This window comes from Sorex fumeus, unplaced genomic scaffold (assembly GCF_029834395.1).
Source record: "Sorex fumeus unplaced genomic scaffold, SorFum_2.1 ptg000063l, whole genome shotgun sequence".
In the NCBI taxonomy this organism is placed as follows: Eukaryota; Metazoa; Chordata; class Mammalia; order Eulipotyphla; family Soricidae; genus Sorex; species Sorex fumeus.
Genome location: NW_026606120.1, coordinates 58349662 through 58369360, shown reverse-complemented (window position 1 = coordinate 58369360; position 19699 = coordinate 58349662). Strand labels below are relative to the sequence as shown.

Sequence of the window (19699 nt, the reverse complement as noted above, 5' to 3'; positions counted from 1 at the left end):
TCCCCGCGGATCGTGCGGGGCGAAGATCCCAAACTTCTGGCCGCGCCTCCCAGGCGGCTCCGCGGGGAGGCACTCCCGACGCGGTGCCCGCCGGAGGGGCTCCGGCGGCCGGGTGACTCAGAGGCGCGGGCGCCGCCCGGCGGGGACGCGCCCTAGCGGCCCCGGCCCGGCTCCGGCCCCGGGGAGCGGGCCGCCCTCCCGCGCGCCGCCCGCCGCATTCCTTCCCTCCGGCGCGCGGCGCGCTGACGTCATGACGCCGCGCACGCAGCCCCGCCCCTGCGGAGCTCGGCGTTCGGGAGGCGCCGGGGTTTCTCTCAGACCCGGAATGTAAGGCCTGGGGTCGCCGCTACCCTGCTGCCCGCCCGGCTCGCTCCGGGCCCCCCGCGTCCGCCGCCGCCGCCGTCGCCGCCGCCCGGCCGCCCGTCCCCGGAGAGGCCCGGGGGGCCGTGCCCTCGTGCCGTGTGCCCGCGTGGCCGCCGCCGCCGCCGCCGCCCCGCCGAATCCTCCGGGGCCGCCGACGAGTTCGCTACGGAGGGAGGCGGGGGCCTTCGGGAGGAGGCGGCGGAGGAGGCGGAGGAGGAGGCAAGGAAGATGGCGGCCGTGGAGCTCGAGTGGATCCCCGAGACGCTCTACAACACCGCCATCTCGGCGGTGGTGGACAACTACATCCGCTCCCGCCGAGACATCCGCTCTCTGCCCGAGAACATCCAGTTCGACGTGTACTATAAGGTGCGGCCCGCGGCGCCCCTGCCGCACCCCCTTCCACGTCGGCGCAGCCCCCGCCCGAGACGGGCGCTGCGGGGTCGGCGACGGCGCCGCCGCCCGCTCCCGGGGGAGACCCCCCCCGCCCCCAGCCCCCCTGCCCGGTGCTTCTGGGCTCGCACCGGTGCGTGGACCGGCCCCGCCGAGCCCCTGGCCCGCTCGGGCCTGCCCTCTCCCGGGGGTGCCTGATGGTCCGCGCTGGCTTTCCGGGTCAGTGTCCGAGCCTGCTGCCCCCCTCCTCCCCTCCCCCCCACCCCCTCCCGCGAGTACTCTTTTGGGCTCCGAGTACTCGCTTAGTTCGTTCACCCCCCTTCCACCCCTCACCCTTTCTCGCTCACCGAAAGGAAGTTGAGGAATTACTGGACATGATCGTGCGCGTTTCTCGCGTGTTCTTTCTTCGAAGCTGGCATGCTTGCAGTTGCTGGGGGTCGTGTGTGTATGTGTGTGCTTCTGCTGGGGGTCGTGTGTATGTGTGTGTGTGTGTATGCGCTTCTGCTGGGGGTCGGGTGTGTATGTGTGCTTGCTTCTGGGGGTCGTGTGTGTGTGTGTGTGTGTGTGTGTGTGTGTGTAACAGGGAAAGGGAACTTACAACTAATTGAACAGGAAGGGGAGAGAGTTGCTTGCTGAAACAAACGAAAAACGAGAATTCAGACTGCAGCTGTGTTTGAAAGTTGCAATCTTGCAGCGTTCCTAAGTCGCTCCCCCTCAAAAATCCGAACAAAGTCTCCGAGTCACTCTCCAAGGAGTTTCAAGGGTGAGAGTCATCCGATGTGGACAGATTTTTGCAATGTAGAGCGAAGGAGGAGAACTTGATGGACTCGGGAGCCTCCCTTTTCTTCCTTACCCCTTCATTTGAAAGTGAACAGTGGATTTATTATTCAGTTTTCCTTGCTTTGAAATCCGCATGGATAGCGCCTATTCTCTGGTAGCCACCCATGCAAAATTTGACCATAAATAGAGAATGATTTATTTTTTAGATCTTAAATACTTCCTTTTGCTTTGTCCTTGGCTGAACAGCGTAAACTGATATTTAACAGATGTGTATGTGCTTATATATGTATGGTGTTAATGGCAGTTGTTTTGTTGGGAAGAATGCCCATTTTTCTCCACCCCCTGAAATATTTTTTTAGAGAGCAGCTGACTTGCTACATTCTACTAAATCCAGATGCTTTAAGCCAGTTCTAACAATTGAAATGTTTTTCCCCTTAAATATTTGGGCCAGGTTAGTCATTCATGTTACTGTTTGGGGATGAGGGGGTTTAGAGAAAACTTTGCTACACCAACCTTTTACTTTTGGTACATTGATTTATTTTTTATTATATCGAAGATACTGTGTTTAAGATTCATTCCTCCCAAGAAATGATGAGATTGTCTTTTTCATCCTAGGGAACTATGTCTAATGCTACCCATTTTATTAAGTCATATATTTGTATATATACAGTTTTTAGAGGAAATTGTTGGATTTCAATATACCAGAGTACATTAAAGATTTGAATTTCTTCCATAAATGCTTGGATTTTTTTAGTCGCTTTTAGTTCATATTGGAACTTTACATTTGAGGATTGTTAGTAAGAACGGTATTTTTGCCATATTTTCTCTTTCACATAGTTTACAAAGTTTTAATATTGGTTCCTCATGGTACACTTTTACTCCATAATGGTGTTTGCCTGTTGGGCGTATGGCGCTGTGCTATGTGAAAGAGGTTTTCAGCATATACCGGGAACTGTAATGCGTTACACGTTACCTTATTTACTCCCTATAGTTAAGTTGTAGAATAGAAAATGACCCTATTTCATAGGTGAGGAAGTTAAATAATGTAGTCGAGGTCTCGTGTCTAGTATTGAGTTTCCCTATACTTGCTTTCTTGCTTTGAGAGATTGTGGATTTGGGGGATGTGGCTCGGTTTTTAACTGCAGATAGAAGACAGAGACTACTTGTTGAGGTAGTAGATCATTTAATGACATTGTAGAGCAGATTTTATTAGTTATGCAACTAGAGTAAGAACTCCATTCTTAAGTGTTCATCAGAGCAAGGAACTTTTTTGTGTTGTAAACACGGTATCAATACATGTAGTGTGTTTGTGTATGTACAGTTTGTACATACACAAACACTTTGTATTTTAATATTTATAAGATACTTATATTCAACTTGCTATAATTTTTCGAGACTTACTGTTGACAGTTTTATATTGTCTTTTAGTTAGATCAAAGAAGAAATTCAGTCATATTCCACCAGTAGTGGACATAGTCATAGACACAATTACAGGATTTGTGGACTGAAAATTCCCCTTTTTTTGGGGGGGGGTGTAGTCCTGTTTTGTTTTGTTTTTTTTTTTTGTTTTTAGGCCAAACCCAGTGGTGCTCAGGACTTGCTCCTGGTTCTGCACTCAGGAATTCTAGTGGGCTCTGGGGATCATATGAGATGATGGGGATCAAACCTGGGTCAGCTGCATGCAAGGCAAATGCCCTACCCGATATCTTAATGACTCTGACCCCATGTTGTGTTAACTTCATAAGGAACATAGGTGAAATCACAGTCATAACACTTTAGGGTAGAAGGATAGGTGACATAAGATTGCTTCATTACTCCTAAAGAAGGAAGTAGAGAAAGGGCAAAATGTGAGAGAGAATGAAGGACATTAGAATACATTTATTGGCTTGATGGAAGTAACCAAGAGAACCTAGGAAACAGCTCCTGTGCAGGAATATAAGTTAATGAGTTATACTCCTTTGCTGTGCATAAATGAAGGTAGCAGCCTTAAATCCTTAAATCGGAGTTGGAAAGAATGCATTATCCTCTAACATCAGCTGGAAAGGGTTAAGGACATAACTATCAACGTAGGTAAGTTTGCAGAGAAGGGTAATCGTGAATAAGTAGAATAAAATTAAGAGTGCTAGCTTTTAGTGGAGGAAAGCTAAGGGGAAATTGGAAATGCTGCTGCTGAGGGGAAGGGTTGGTAGCTCACTAAAAGTGCTTAATTACAATATGTTTAATTTACTCAGAAACCTAGATCTTAATGTGTAATACACGTGTAGGGTCTCAGTGGGGGGGTGTCATGACCATTAGTTTGTGGTCGCCCATCTCTTTGCTCCCCGGCTAGGGATGCAGGGAAGGCAATTCTTGGCCCCTGAATGCACGCATTGTGCACACAGTTTCACACTTTGAACTCACACATGTTGACTAAGAAATTTATTTTTTTAATTTTTGAAAAGGAATATAGAAAAAATACTCACATATATACCTAAGATATATAAGGATCTCACAAAACTCATCAAGCGCGCGCGCACACACACACACACACACACACACACACAGACATCAAAAATAGGTGGTGAGCCTGGTGTATTTAATCATGACTATTAGAAAACTACTTTTATTGGGAGGGTGGGATGGTTTGGGGCAAACCAAAAGCCTGCAGTGCTCAGGCTTTGCTCTTGGCTTCATGCTCAGGGATCACTTTCAGGGGTTGGGGAAGGAACAATGTAGTGTTGACACAAAAACAGTAATTGATTTATAGAACACAGTAGAAAATTTACAAGGAAATCCAGGGAGAGTAAAGAATTTCCTTTATAATAAAGTTATAAGGCTCTGATAAATCAGTGGAGGAAGACCTAAGAGATAATATCTGGGTTTAGGTGTAGGCCTTGCATGTGGCTGATGTCTGTCTGATCCCTGGTGCTACATGTACCTTTAGCATTTACCTTGCACCATGGGGACTGCAGCAGAATCATGTTCTTGGGACCTGTCACTGAATTACCAGGAGGGGTTTTGTTTTGGGCCCTAACCTGGGAGTGCTCAGGGCTTACTCCTAGCTTTTTGTTCAAGGCTTACTCCTGTAGATGCTTGGGTTCCAGGAATTGAACCCAGGCTGGCTATATGCAAGGCAGGCAAGTGCCTTATCCCTATAGTATCTCTCCAATGCCCTTTAAATTTTTTTCTTTACTATAATTACTTATTGATGGGATGTCTGTGTTTGTTATTGTACACTGTAGCTTCTCAGTTCTAAGAATCTGATTAAATATCACCAGTCTGTGTTCCATGCTGATTTTTGCGTATTGCTATCATAAAGTGCAGCTTCTGCAAAGATGTCATTGAAAGAACAGTAGAAGTCTAATAGTTGACATGGTGTAATACAAATATTCAATATTGTTTTATTAATTTGAAATATTGTGTTGTGTCCCAGGGCATCTTGATGCAGTTCAAAAACTGTGGGTATGTAATATGGTTCTATTTATATAGTTTAAAAATGGAAAATTGGACTGGAAAGGAGTACAGCGGGTAGAGTGTTTGCCTTGCATGCGGCTGACCTGGATTTAATCCCAAATGGTCCTCATAGCTCTACCAGTAGTTATCACTGAGCAGACCCAGGAATAAGCCCGAGTACCACATTTTTTTTGGTGTGGCACCCCCACACCAAAAAAAATTTTGTGGGGGGGGAATTTATTGTACCAGAAGGTAGGAGTGGTTATACCCTTGAGGGTAGTGACTCTTCAGGAGCATGAAGAGAGATTTCTTGATTTCTGGTAATTTGTTTTGTGGTGTAGATGCTGTGATTTATAGTGTTCTTACTGGTTAGGTTTCATGGGTGTGGTGTTCTACCAACACAACCTCTACTAGAGAATCCACTTCTTTCACCACCATTGTATCAGTTTCCTTCGACTCATGCTGTTGGTTCCCCCACCTCCCAAGCCCAGTTTTGTAGTCCAATTCTTAGCTTCTTTTGCCTTTGAGCATTTGCTACTGGCAACAATTTTAAAGTTTATAATCTAGAATACAAAATGTGCTACTACGGACCTAGGGAGATAGTACAGTGGGTAAAGGGTAAGGCCTTGCTTTGCCGGTGCCCAACCCAGGTTAGTCTGGCATCCTTTATAGTCCCAGAGCATTGCCAGGAATGATTCCTGAATGCCACCCTGGTTATGCCCCCCCCCAAAGCAAACAAAATTGAGTTATACTAGCCCCTCTCTACTGCCTCATTAATGTCCTAATTTTCACCAGATACTGGACAGTGCAGTGCTACCCAAGTATTAAGATTCCTGAAATATATCAAGTTATTAATGATTGGTTATCACTCTTTGATTTTACATCAACTATTTTGTTTAGACCCCCATATCTTGGTTGCATCTAGCACTGATAAAACATTGCTATCTTTTTTGTTTTTCTCTTTCCAGGGACCCCCACCCAGCACATGGTCAAGTCAGGATTGCTTGGGCTCACATGTTTGGCACAAGGGCTTAAATTTAGGACTTAAACTCCTGCACTCTCTTTTCTTCACCACTGAGCTGTTTGGGGTCCCTTTTCTCTGTAGGTCCTCTAGAAGCAGAGTTGTTAGAATTAGGTGCTTTTAGGCAGCAGCAGGATTTAAACTTGAGGCTATGGATTTTCCAGCAACTTTAAGCCACAAAACCATCTTCTTACTCCTCTTGCTGGAGATTACAAAATAGTGGGACTCTCCTGAAATCAGTGCAAGTAGCAGCACTGGGGCCTTGCACTTGATCTGTAGGTTCCATTTCCAGCTCTTCTCTTTGCAGTGTCTTTACTTAAATGATACTTTTTATCATATAGACTCTGCAGAGGTTACTACAGTTTGAATTTTAATGATACAAAGTATTCTCATCTCTTCTAGATATTTTTGCCTTTGACTCTGTGAGAGCTTCATGGGTTTCACTGTATTTAGAGACCAGTTTTCTTTGGGTGGGTGGGGGTCTATACCCTGCAGTATTCAGAGCTTCCTCCTGCCTCTGTGCTCAGGGATCACTCCTGCTGGTCCTCAGAGTACCACATGAGATGCCAGGAATTGAATAGGGTCAACTGCATAAATTTGAACCTCACGTGTAAGGAGTATGAATTTACTTAGATATAGATCCGAGAGGGAATATTTCAGTTTTCACAGCAGATTTATTTATTGCTAATGCTCTGGACAGTGTTCTAGACTTTTTATTATTATTATTATTTAAGCAGATAATTCTGCTTTAGATCTACCTTTTCTTTCTTTTTTTTTTTAAAGTATCTGTCTGACCTCTTAACTGGTTTTTTAATTCTAGCTAATTAACCTGGAGTCACAGTCTCATATGGTTGTGTAACTGAATATGGGGGGGGAGGCTCAAAAAGTTTGGCAATTCATAATCAAACCTTTAATGAATCTGAGGAATTTCTGGCAGTACTTGCCCATGTTTCATTTCTCAGACAAAAAATGGGGGGGGGGTTGCAAGTGGAAAAAGTTTAAGGAGCATACCCATTCAGAGACATGAACTGTTGTTTTTCTTTTCTTTTTTTCCTGCTGTTTTGGTCTGTTTTGTATCTGTACTTTTGGTAGCAGAGTTTGAAACTTAACTACTAATAAAGTTTATGATGCTTTTTTTTTTTTTTAGTTCAACATTTTCCTGTTTGGAAATGGGCTGGGTTTCAGAACTATATTGCCAGAAACTTTACCCTCATTTCTCTTTAAACTTCTGTTTTTGTTTTTGGACCATGCCTGGCAATGCTCGGGGATCACTCCTGGCAGTGTTTAGGGGATCAGTCTCAGGTCAGCTGTGTGGAGTCAAGTACCTTATCCATTGTACTGTCTTTCCAGCCCCCTCCCATTTCTTTTTTAAAACTCAACTGAAGTTTTTCCTTAGAATTGGAATTTTAATTGTGTTTCTAAAGCACTCTGCCTTCTTCCATTGTTCACAGGTTCAGTAGCCTATGTACATTAGTTATTTTTATTTGTCCTCTTATTCTAAATGTTTTGAGATTGGAGATAATTCTTACTGTCTTTTAAGATCAGTGAACACCAACATGTAACAATGTCTTACTCAAATATTTCTGATACTAAGTTAATAAAAAACAAGTAAATTAGAATGTTTCTACCTCTAATATCCTTTCCTTTGATGGGGAAAATCACAAAGATAAAAAATATGCTCTTAAGAGTTTTGTGTAATGAATATATCAATATTGAAGACCAATGTTTCTGTCTAGTTCTAGGGATAATCAAACCCACAGTCTCACACATGCAAGTCATGTGCTTTATACCACTTGATCCACATCTGTGGCTTCAAGAAAGCAACTTTTTTTAAGTTGAACAAGGTGTGTTTAGATTTTGCTCTTAGGTTTTAACATTTAGGTAGCAACATACTGTTTCTTAATAACTCTCAACTAACTTTATATTCATTTTTTTCTCCGGGCCAGAAAGAGTACAACAGTGCTTACCCAGTTTCAATTCCTGGTACCATTTATGGTTCCCCTAACATCACCTGGAGTGATCCCTAAGCTCAAATCTAGGGTGGAGTAAGCCCAGAACACCACATGTGGCCCCAAAACAACAATTTAAAAAATCAGTTCTTTTCTGAGTTTATTACATGAGTACTGTCCTACACAGAGCTCTGTGGAAACAATATTTTGCCTAATAGATTGCCTAGTAAATGTATCTCTTGTTTTTGGGCCCAACTAGCAATGCTCCTGGCTCTGTGCTTAGGGATACTCCTGATGGTGCCTGGGTGACTGTGTGATATGCAAGATTTGAACCAGGGTTCTGGTGGCCATAGTTGCCTGCCAGGCAAGGACATTAACCTTTTAAAAATTTTTTTGGTTTGGGGGATCACTCATGGCAGGCTTGGGGGACCATATAGGGTCCTGGGGAGCAAACCCAGGTCAGTCATGTGCAAGGCAAGTACCCTATCCTTGGCATTGTCTCTCCAGCCTCCCAACCTTTTTAATGTCTTTCTGAACCATGAATTTTTTTCCCCCGGCTTTTTGGGTCATACCCGGCATTGCACAGGGGTTACTCCTGGCTCATGCACTCAGGAATTACTCCTGGTGCGCTTGGGGGACCATATGGGATGCTGGGAATTGAACCCAGGCCGACCGCATGCAAGGCAAACGCCCTACCCTACCCGCTGTGCTATTGCTCCAGCCCTCATGAATGTATTTTTTTAACTAGAAAAATGAACAGCTGAATTTCAGCTGTAAATAGGGCATATTTACAATATATTTTTAAAATTACAACTAAGACAGAAACCTAAATAATAAGTTTCAGATTGCATTTTGTAGGACACACCAATTTTAAGTCATTAGAATGATGAATTGTAGATCATGAAAGGTTTAATTGTCTGGAACCAGGGCAATAGTACAGAGAGTAGGGCACTTTGCTTGTATGAAGCTGACCCGGGCTCGATCACTGGTATCCCATATGCTTCCCCGAATCCCATTAGGAGTGATCTCTGAGTGCAGAGCCAGGAGTAAGCCCTAATGATCATTGTTGGGTGTGGCCCCAACCGCCACACCCTCCCCCAAAATTTGTCTTTGACTAATGAGTACTGCAGAAAAATTCTACAGCTTGTCATCTTTTTTGAAAAGACAATTTGAAACCTTAGTTCTTAGTGCTGAGATTATTTTAATAAGAAATTAAGAGTCTTTTTTTCTCTTGTGCTAGTTTTGTGATTGTGTGTTCTGAGTACTTCATTTGTTCTGCTCTAGATCAGAACTTTACATGTTACTCAGTGATCAATAAGGAATTTGCTCACAAATGCAAAATTTTATTTTCTTTGTTATTCTAATGTTTAAAAGTTTAAAGTGAAAAAGACCGTGATGATTTGTAGTTAATTTTACTGTGTACATTTCCAGTAGATTTTTTTTTTTATTGACCTCCTCAAGCTATGCTTCAGGTGTCCCTGGGACTCCCTGCTAGTTGATAACTTGGCAACTTAAAATAGTTCAGGAGTTCCTTGCTGCTTGGGTTATTGGTGCCAGGGACCACCCTGGGCTACCTCAGCAGCACTGGGCCTGCTAGAGCTGTATCCAGCAGTTCCTGGAGGCCGCATGGTGCTGGGGTTTTTACTTTTGTCCTTGCATGTATGCCTGATCAGTGAGCTGTATCCCTGGTTCTCAGTTTTTGTTTTTGTTTTTTTTTAAGTAAAATGGTATCGGTCCCCCAAATCTCCAAGTTTTGTTTTCCAACTACTTTGTAAATAAAACATTTTTGCCTCTGTTCCCTCAGGCACTTGAAATGGATTTTTCAAAGCAATCATTCTCTATTAGTATCTATGTAGTTTGACGCAAACCATTTGATAGCTGAAATTCACCTTAACATTATTCTCATGCCCACATTCTTATTAACTTAACAAAGTACCTACAATATCAGGTAAACTACTAGGACAAAATTCCTGTCTTCTAAGTCACTAAGATATATAGCATATGAAATTCAAAAGTATGTGGTGAAACTGAAACTGGAGCAGAGAAGAAGAAAATAGCATTTGTCTTTTTAATATTTGTGCATATATTAAAATAAATTGATAAAATTTTAATTTTATTTGAAGTTTTGGGGGAGTTGGGTGGTCAGGTGTTGGGGAATGGTGGAAGGGAAATGGAACATTGGTGGTGGGAAATGTACACTGGTGGAGGGATGGGTGCTGGTTCATTGTATGACTAAAACCAATTTTGAACAGCTTTGTAATGCTCTATCTCATGGATATTCAATTTAAAAAATTTTTAAAAAAGTAATGTGGAGTTCATGTCCAATTCAATCAGTTTAATCAATGGCTGAATAAATAGTACTCCTACATTAGAAAAAAGAAAATAAGTTTTTATGTTAATAAGTTTTTATGTTCTTTAGTATGTAAACAATTGCATAGCACTCTGTAGTACTTCTGTATACCAGATACTATTTTACAAATAATAATTTCATAAAATTATATGTGTTGGTGTTTTTTATATGAATGTTAGCATTTCATTTCTCTGTAACGTTTTTCCTGATAATACTATTTAATTGTATTGACTTCGAGTGATAGGTATTAAATTCATCATGAATAGAATCCATAAAATTATATTAAAGTATAATTAAAGTAGAAATTAAATTTTTTTAATTATCTTTTTTTTTTTTAATTTCAGCTTTACCAGCAGGGACGCTTATGTCAACTGGGCAGTGAATTTTGTGAATTGGAAGTTTTTGCTAAAGTATTGAGAGCTTTGGATAAAAGGTAAACTTGCTTTTTAAATGATAAAATATACATAATCTAAAATATACCACTGTATTCAATTTTTGGTATCTAATTCAAATTGGTATCAAATATTGTTGGTTTGTTTCATTAGTAATATAGTTTCACTGTTCAGGGCTAACTTTGAAATGTAACCTGTGTACAAGATAAACTTGTTCGTTACTTGGTTAGTACTAATCTGAGGTCCCAAAATAATAGCTTCATTTTGGTAAAGAAGGTAATAGAAAAACTTGAAACAATATTTTTCTTTTTTTTTTAAATTTATTTATTTATTGAATCACTGTGGGAAAAAGTTAGAAAGCTTTCAGGTTTAGGTCTCGGTCATGCAAATATCAAACACATTTCCCTTTACCAATACTTATTTTTCACCACAAAGAACCCCAATAAACCCCCACCCCCCACTCCTCCCAATGCCTGTGAGGCAGATGAATTCTAGTTAACACTCTATCTACTTTGACGAGATTCATTGTTTCGATAAAAGATGCACCATTATTATTTAGAGTTTACACCCCCAAATCAGACATGCTGAAAAAGCATTGTGAAATGATTTGCTTTCTTCAGCTGGATTGAAACAATATTCTTTATTTTGGGGGGGTTGAGAAATTGTACAGGGGTAAGGTACTGGGCCTTGCATATGGCCAACCCTGTGTTTTGTTTTAATTTTTGGGCAACAACTAGCAGCTCTTGGAACGTACTACTAGCTGTGCACTGAGGGATCACTCCTGGTGGGAGTTGGGGGAGACTATCTGTGGTGCCAGGGATTGAACCCAGGTCAGGTGCACGCAAGTTAAGCAGCCTGCCGATTGTACTATTTCTCTAGCCACTGACTTTGGTTGATCCCCCGGTACCACATAAGCATGCCTCCCCCGATACACTGTCAGATGTGGCCCCAAAACAAACAGAATCTTTTAATATAAGAAAAGGTGATTTTTCTAGAATTTGAATTTTGCAATGCAGTTCTAAACATAGCCATTGTCTAGAACATAGCTACCTTTGTTTCGTCTCTCAGGTTATCGTCCAACATACCCAAATCCTTTGGTAAGTATTTGTGAAACATAAAGCATGTAGTTTGACTTTGATCCAAAGCAGTGACCCCAGGGCCAGAGTGAAGTGGATGGGTACTTGCCTTGCATGCAGCTAACCCAGGTTTGATCCCCGGCACCCCCTATGGTCCTTGAGCCCAGCCAGGAAAGATCCCTTAGTGCAGAGCCAGGAGTTAGCCCTGAGAACATCAGGGTGTGACCCAAAAACAAAAGTGACTCCATTATTTACAGTTAAGAAAAAAAATAATAATAACTGCCAGAGAGATAATTCAGTGGACTGGAGTACATGTTCTGATGCAGAAGCCCTAAATTCAATTTTCAGCACCACTGGGAGCAGCCTCCAAGCTCAGAGCTGAGAGTCATCCTTGAGAACGATTAGGTGGGACAAAAAACCTTGAGACACAATCCACATACTAAAAAATTTGCCACTTAAAATTGTGTAATTTCAGTGGCTATTAGGTATTCACCAGGTTTTACAGCCATCGTGATTTATCTAACTTTAGAACATTTTCATTCCCAACTCCTCACCCCATAACCCTATACAATTAACAGTCACTCCTTATTTTTTCTTACCCCAGTCCATAGCAGACTATTAATCTGTTTTTTTGTGTGTGTTTGGTTTGGTTTGGGGGCCACACTCAATGGTGCTGAAGGCTTCCTTTCGGCTCTGCGCTCAGGGATCACTCTGGTGGTTTAGGGGAACCTCTGGTGCTGGGAAATTGAACCTGGGTTGATGTGTGCAAGGCAAGCAGCACCTTAGCCTTTGTTCTAGCTCTCCTCACCATTAGTTTGTTTTCTGTCTCTGAATTGCCATTCCAGACTTTGCGTAAAATGAAATCATACGTTATTTCGTCTTTTGTTGCTGGCCACTTTCAGTTTGTTGAATTTTTTAATAGAAAATTTTTTCTAATTTATTGTTTTTTTGGGAGGTCATACCCAGAGATGCTCAGAGATTACTCCTAGCTTAACACTCTAGAATTATTCCTGGCAGTGCTCGGGCGACCAGATGGGATGAGGGGGATTGAACCCAGGTCATTCTCATGCAAGTAAACGCCTTACTGCTGTTCTATCACCTGGGCTCCTGCCTTTACAAATTACGTAGTTTTGAAGATTCATTTGTAGTATTGCTTGTATCAATTTTTTTTCTCCTTTTGATGACTGAATAATTTTCTGTTGTATGGATATGCTGTGTTTCATTTATCCAATCATCTGTTTAACATTTGGATTGTTTCTACCTTTTGACCATTAGAAATAATAATGCTTTGAACATTCATGAACATGGTTTTGTGCAGACATTTGGTTTTAGTATGTTAAAGTAAGTTTAGTATGTTTAGTATGCTAAAACATATGTTTAGTATGTTTAGTATGTCTCTTTGGTATGTTACACGGATATATACCTATGGTATCCTTCTATTTAACTTTTGAGTAAATTCTGTACTATTTTCCACAGTTACCACTCTTTTACTGTCAACAATAGTCAAGGCATCCAGTTACTGCATATCCTTGCCAGAACTTTTTAAAAAAATACAGTCATTCTAACAGGTGTGAAGTAGTATTCGTTGTACTTTTGGTTTGCATTTCCCTAATAACTAATATAGCTGAGCATCTTTTATACTTATTAGCCACGATAGATCGTGGATCTGTCGATGTGTGGATAGATAGATACTGGTTTAGGGATCATACCTGATTGTACTTGGGGCTTACTTCTGGCTTTGTGCTCAGGGATCACTCCCTGTAGTGCTTGGGAGACCATAAAGCTGGGAATTCAGCTGGGGTTGACTGCTTACGAGTTAAGTGCCTTATCTCCTGTACTATCCTTCTGGCTTCAGCCACTTGTGTATATCTCTTGAGAAATGTCTAGTCAAATTAATTTCCCATTTTAAATTTAGGACAAGGGGACTCTCCATCGGGCATTACTATGGGACTACTTGTGGTGGTGTTAGGGGCTCCTCCTAGTGTTGCTGAAGGACAATGAACAACAGAGTTTGAATCCAGGTTTTCTCCATGCAGAGCATGTACTCCAGCCTGTAGACTCTCTCTCTTTCCCCAATTGTCCATTTTTAATTAGCTTATTGTTAGAATACTATTTTTAAAAACATGTTAAGTGTTAAATGTACTTGTTTCTATTTATACACTGTACTCTTCCTGAGTCATGTAGGATAACTTAGTAATCCATTGAGTAAAGATATAGGTTAAACTATAAATTATCATGACCTCAGTTCATAAGGCAAAACATTTGTTAGTGCTTGGAGGGCATTCATGGCAGGACTTGGGGCCTGAGATCGCTTGGTGGTGCTTGGTCTATCCGTGCTGGGGCCCAGCAGGACCTCACACATGCATAGCATGAACACTACCATTTGAGCAACTTCTCCAAGCCCAATTGAAGCTTTTTTATCTTACTCCATCTTGGTAAATAATAGTACTATTGCTTTAAGAAAGGAAGCTAGCACTTTCTGTGATACAGAATACATCACCTTATAAAATACCTTTTTATTCTCTTTCAGACACTTGCTTCATCATTGTTTCCAGGCTTTGATGGATCATGGTGTGAAAGTTGCTTCAGTCTTGGCATACTCATTCAGTAGACGGTGCTCTTATATAGCAGAATCAGATGCTGCTGTAAAGGAAAAAGCCATTCAGGTTGGCTTTGTTTTAGGTAAGTAATGGTAAAACAGTGGAATGTGTTTTCCTGTGACTCAGTTCATTCTGTTAACAATGAAAGACTTTCCCAGGCTAGTCCCAAAGTTTACACTTGGAGAAAAACATAAGGGAATAAATGTGATTTATTGAAGGTTAATGTGTTAAGCACCATACTCATATTTAAATGCTTTGTTCTGAAGCCTCATTTCATACCAATGATAGGATGATATTAATAGCATTTTACAGGTGAGGAAACAGACTTAAAAGTCAAGTTGCTATGGTGTTGGTGCTAAAACAATAATAGTGGGTAGGGAGCTTACTTTGCATACAGCTAAGCTAAGTTTGATTCCTGGCACCCCCATATGGATCAGGAATAAGCTCTGAGCACTGCTGGGTGTGGAAAACCCTGCTCCACTCCCCACCTCACTGGTCTTATAACTAGGGGTAGAGCTCACTTTAGCGCCCTGCATTTGTGTTGATTCCACACTACATATTTACTACCTTGGCCAGGCTGCCATCAGTTTCACTAGTATATTGTGTGCTGTGATGGGACACTTAATCCTTTTGGTGTCTCAGTTTTACATCTCTAAAATGTGGGTAGTACTCCTGGGAATATATCCCGGAGATGCAAAAAAGTTCAGTCGAGATGACATCTGCACTTATACGTTCATTGCTGCACTGTTCACAGTAGCCAAAATTTGGGAAAAAAACCGAGTGCCCGAGAACAGATGGCTGGTTAAAGAAACTTTGGTACATCTACACAATGGAATACTACGCAGGTGTTAGAAAAGATGAAGTCATGAAATTTACATACAAGTGGTTCTACATGGAAAGTATCATGCTAAGTGAAATGAGCCAGAAAGAGCGGGACAGACATAGAAAGACTGCACTCATCTGGGGAATATAAAGTAACAGAATGGGATTCAAACACCCAAGAATAGTTGAGATAAGTACCAGGAGGTCTGCGCCAAGGGTTGGAAGCCGGGAGCACATGCTGGGGGAAAAGGCAGCTCAGATAGAGAAGGGAACACCAAGTAAAGGATGTTTGGAGGACTTGCTCAAGATGTGAGGTGCGTGCTGAAAGTAGACTATAGACCGAACACGATGGCCACTCAATAACTCTGTTGTAAACTACAAGACCCTGAAGGAAAGAGTGAGCAAAAGGGAATGCCATGCCACAAAGGTGGGATGGGGTGGGGGCAGATGGGGTGTGGGGATGGCAGGGCTACTGCGATCATTGGTGGTGGGGAATGGGCACTGGTGAAGGGATGGCTACTCGATCATTGTATAACTGAAACCCAAGCACGAAAATTTGTAAGTCTACACCTGTACCTTGTGTTTCACTAATTAAAAAAATAATAATTTTAAAAAATGGGGTAATTTAGTATTTCCTACTAGGGATAGATAGAAAAGCATTCTGAAAAGGCTTTCTGTAATACAAAAACATTGTTTAATGTTTATAAAAACTAACTTTTTGGATTTCACAAATTTATGTAGATAGGTATGTCCAAGACATTTTAATAAAGTTGTTAGTTTTGGTGCCACACCTGACAGTATACAGGGGCTACTCTAGGCTTCATCCTGTTAATACTCAGATTTAACAATCTTTGGGATTTGATATGAGAAGATTGAAAAGTAACGTTTGTGGCTAGAGCAATAGTACAGTGGGTAGGGTGTTTGCTTTGCACATGGCCAATCCGGGTTTGATTCCCAGCATCCCATATGGTCCCCTGAGCACCACCAGGAGTAATTCCTGAGTGCAGAGCCTATAGTAATCCCTGTGCATCGCTGGGCGTGACTCAAAACATCTAAATAAATAAAATAATGAAAGTAATGTTTACCCAAATGGAATATTAGAATCATTAATATATAGTATCGAACTAGAAAATGTCAACTCTTAGGCTGCAGAGTATACTTAGATGGTTAAAACTTTGACTTACTGTCTAGGGGGCTGGAGCAATAGCACAGTGGATAGGGTGTTTGCCTTGCAAGTGGCCAACACAGGTTCGATTCCCAGCATTCCATATGGTCCCCTGAGGACAGCCCGGAGTAATTCCTGAGTGCAGAGCCAGGAGTAACCCTGTGCATTGCCAGGTGTGACCCAAAAAGCAAAAAAAAAAAAAAAAAACCCACAAAAAACTTCGACTTACTGTCTCAACTTTGATCCTAGTTTGAAATTTTATTTCACAATAGCTGTCTTTACACGGGGGGGGGGGGTAAACATAGAACTTTAGATTTATTTCTTTATTTTAGCTAACACAACTTTTGTTTGTCATTTTTATTTTCTCTTTGTTAAAGTTGCTGTTTTTACTTGTTCTCTAGGTGGTTTTCTTTCAGATGCGGGCTGGTATAGTGATGCTGAGAAAGTGTTTCTGTCCTGCCTTCAGTTGTGTACTCTGCATGATGAGATGCTTCACTGGTTTCGTGCAGTGGAGTGTTGTGTAAGGTAAGTTGTTACAGATCTTACAGTGCCGTGCTATAGTGTAATGATTTTATGTATTTTAGGTCTTTCAGGCATAACTTCAGCATTTGAATAAACTCTAGTGTGGTGGTATCTGTAGCGTAGTTTCACTAGTCTGGCCCTCCTGTCTTAATCTCCAAAATATAAGAAACTTTCTAGTTTGTTTAAGTATGATAAATCAGCCCGTAATTTATGTATATTTTTCATGTCATAGAGTTTTTTCACTCATTAGCAGACAATCATTCAATGCTTAGTGTGTGTAAATGGATAAGCATTTTACTTTAAAAATGTTTGCTCTTGGGGCTGGAGCAAAGCCGGTAAGGTGTTTGCCTTGAACGCGGCCGACCCGGGTTCCATTCCCAGCATCCCATATGGTTCCCCAAGCACTGCCAGGAGTGATTGCCTGAGTGCAAAGCCAGGAGTAACCCCTGAGCATCACCGGGTGTGACCCCAAAAGAAAATAAATAAATATATTTGTTCTCCCTGCTCAGCAGTGAGGGTGCTTACCTTATACATAGCCAGTCTATGTTCAAAACACCATAAGTCACTGGGAGTGATCGCTGATTGCAAAGCCAGGAGTAAACCCTGAGTACTGCCAACTGTAGTGCAGAAAGCAAAAACAAATGTTTTTTGTAGGGGGAGAGAAATATTACAGTGATTAAAGTTGTATTCACCCAACCTAGTTTTCCTCACAGGTATTACATATGGTCCTCCAAGACTGGCCAGGAACGATCTCTGAAAACAGAGCATAAGTAAGCCCAGAACACCAGTGGGTGTGCCACCAAAACAAAAATTAAAGTTTCCCACAGATCCAGAGTGAATATGGGAGTTAAGGTATTTGCCAGGCACACAGCTGGTTTGATCCCTGTCACTGCTTACAGTTTCCCAGGTACTACCAGGAGTGACCTTTGAACACTGTCATGTATGGCCAGAAAGCCCTGCTCAAAAAAAAGTTCTCTTTAACAAAAGTATTTTTTAAATACGTGTACTGTAAGGAAGGGTAAACAGATATAGAAGTAACTGTTTGCTTTTACTGTTTTTGTTATTTGTATACGTACATTTTGTCTTGCTATTTTCATACAGAACTTTGTTTCCCTCAGTTAATTTGGCATCCACGCTGTTGTCTGTACGAGGTTCTGTCCTTTTTATTGGAGCATCTTGTCTCTCCTAATAATGTTCTTTGACTTAGCTCAAGTAATTTTTACAGTATGTACAACGGTTGTATGTACAGCAGTTCTTGCAATAAGAGCTTTTGCTTTTGGCGTCTCTTTTGGGGGTTATAGAGTAAGGTCATTCCTGATAGTGTTGGGGGTAGGGAGCATGTGGTGCCCAGAATTAAACCCATATGCAAAGCATGTGCTCTCTTGAGCAATCGTTCTCTTTTTTTAAATCATTCCTTGTTGTGAATTAAAATCTGATCATTTTACTGATTTTAGTCTTCTTTATGCAGTACAAAGTTTCTCAGTAAAAGAAAGGCATATCTTTCCTTGATATCGTTTTTGTTTATGGGTCATACCCAACTATGCTCAAGAATTATTCTTGGTGGGCTTAGGACCGCATGGGGTGCCAGGGATTGAAGCCTGATCATACTATCTCTCTGACCCCTTACTTTGGTATCTTAGAGATGAGTTAACAAGATTAAACCCTTTTAGAACCAGAATCTAATTTTTCTGTTTTGAACCAGTGTTGAGGGCTGAAGAGGCAGGACAGCAGGTAAGGCATTTTCCTTGCATGAGGCAAACTTGGGAAAGAATAATTTTTAAAACCCCAAACAACCCGTTGTTTAAATGCCCAAAGGCAATAGAAACAGCAGAACTGAAGGGTAGGACACTAGAGAATTTGGTGTTGAAACATTGTACACCTGAAACTCAGTCATGAGTGTCTTTGTACTTTTGTAACTTATGGTGATTCTTTTTTTTTTTTTTTTTTTTTTTTTTGCTTTTTTTGGGTCATACCCAGGCTCTGGACTCAGTGGACTCAGGAATTATTCCTGGCGGTGCTCAGGGGACCATATGGGATGCTGGGAATGGAACCCTGGTTGGCAACGTGCAAGGCAGACACACCCTACCCACTGTGATATTGCTCCAGCCCCCAGTGATTCAATTTTTTAAAAATAATGCTATTGTTGATTTAAGCTAAAATTGAGTAAAACCCCTTGGATAATTTTTAAACCACTTGGATTTCTGTCTTTTGAGGTTGTCGTTACTGGGTTTACCTGCATTGGTTTTTGAGTCCTGAAACTTACTTTGTAATGCAGATACTTTAGAAGCCTGATTTTATTACACAGATATTTCAGAATTATAAATGATAGAATGTGATCATCTATTCAAATACTTATATGCAGAAACTATAAAGGGATTATTATTTGGGCCTCTAATTTATAGCACTTAGAAAAATAAATTTTTGTCATCTGTAAACCCCTCTTCTGCCTTACACTTTTTGTGAAAATATGGAAACTGAACCTTTTCATGGTGCTTGTGAATTTATTTAAATGTTGTTACGTATACAAACAGGTTAGAAAAGTCATTTTGAATGGTTGCATTATAGTATACTCTTTATAACCACCTTTTGAACAAAATATAAATGATTTTTTTCTGTATATGCACGTAATTTTTATTTTGGGGATAGTCTTGGTTCTGTATTCAAGAGTGACTCCTGATTGTTCCCAGGGGATCTCATAGGTGGTGCCAGGGATATGAACCACGGTTGGTGATGATAACTCTTATATTATTTTTGCCAGACCCTACTTGCTTTTTATTTGTTGAATCAAATGATTTATTTCTCTTAGATAGCTGACATTTCTTCTGATTTTTAGATAC

The 19699-nt window shown here is 41.2% G+C and overlaps 1 protein-coding gene across 1 annotated transcript in view; it reads left to right on the top strand.

Moving 5' to 3' along the window:
* Positions 1 to 308: 308 nt before the first annotated feature.
* Positions 309 to 19699, top strand: part of APPBP2 (amyloid beta precursor protein binding protein 2) — a 40862-nt gene continuing 21471 nt past the window's right edge. Inside the window, exons 1-4 of the mRNA XM_056127765.1 lie at positions 309 to 729; positions 10630 to 10718; positions 14284 to 14435; positions 16742 to 16865. Coding sequence (XP_055983740.1) covers positions 592 to 729; positions 10630 to 10718; positions 14284 to 14435; positions 16742 to 16865 — 503 coding nt within the window. The 5' untranslated portion in view covers positions 309 to 591. The remainder of the gene's footprint in view (positions 730 to 10629; positions 10719 to 14283; positions 14436 to 16741; positions 16866 to 19699) is intronic.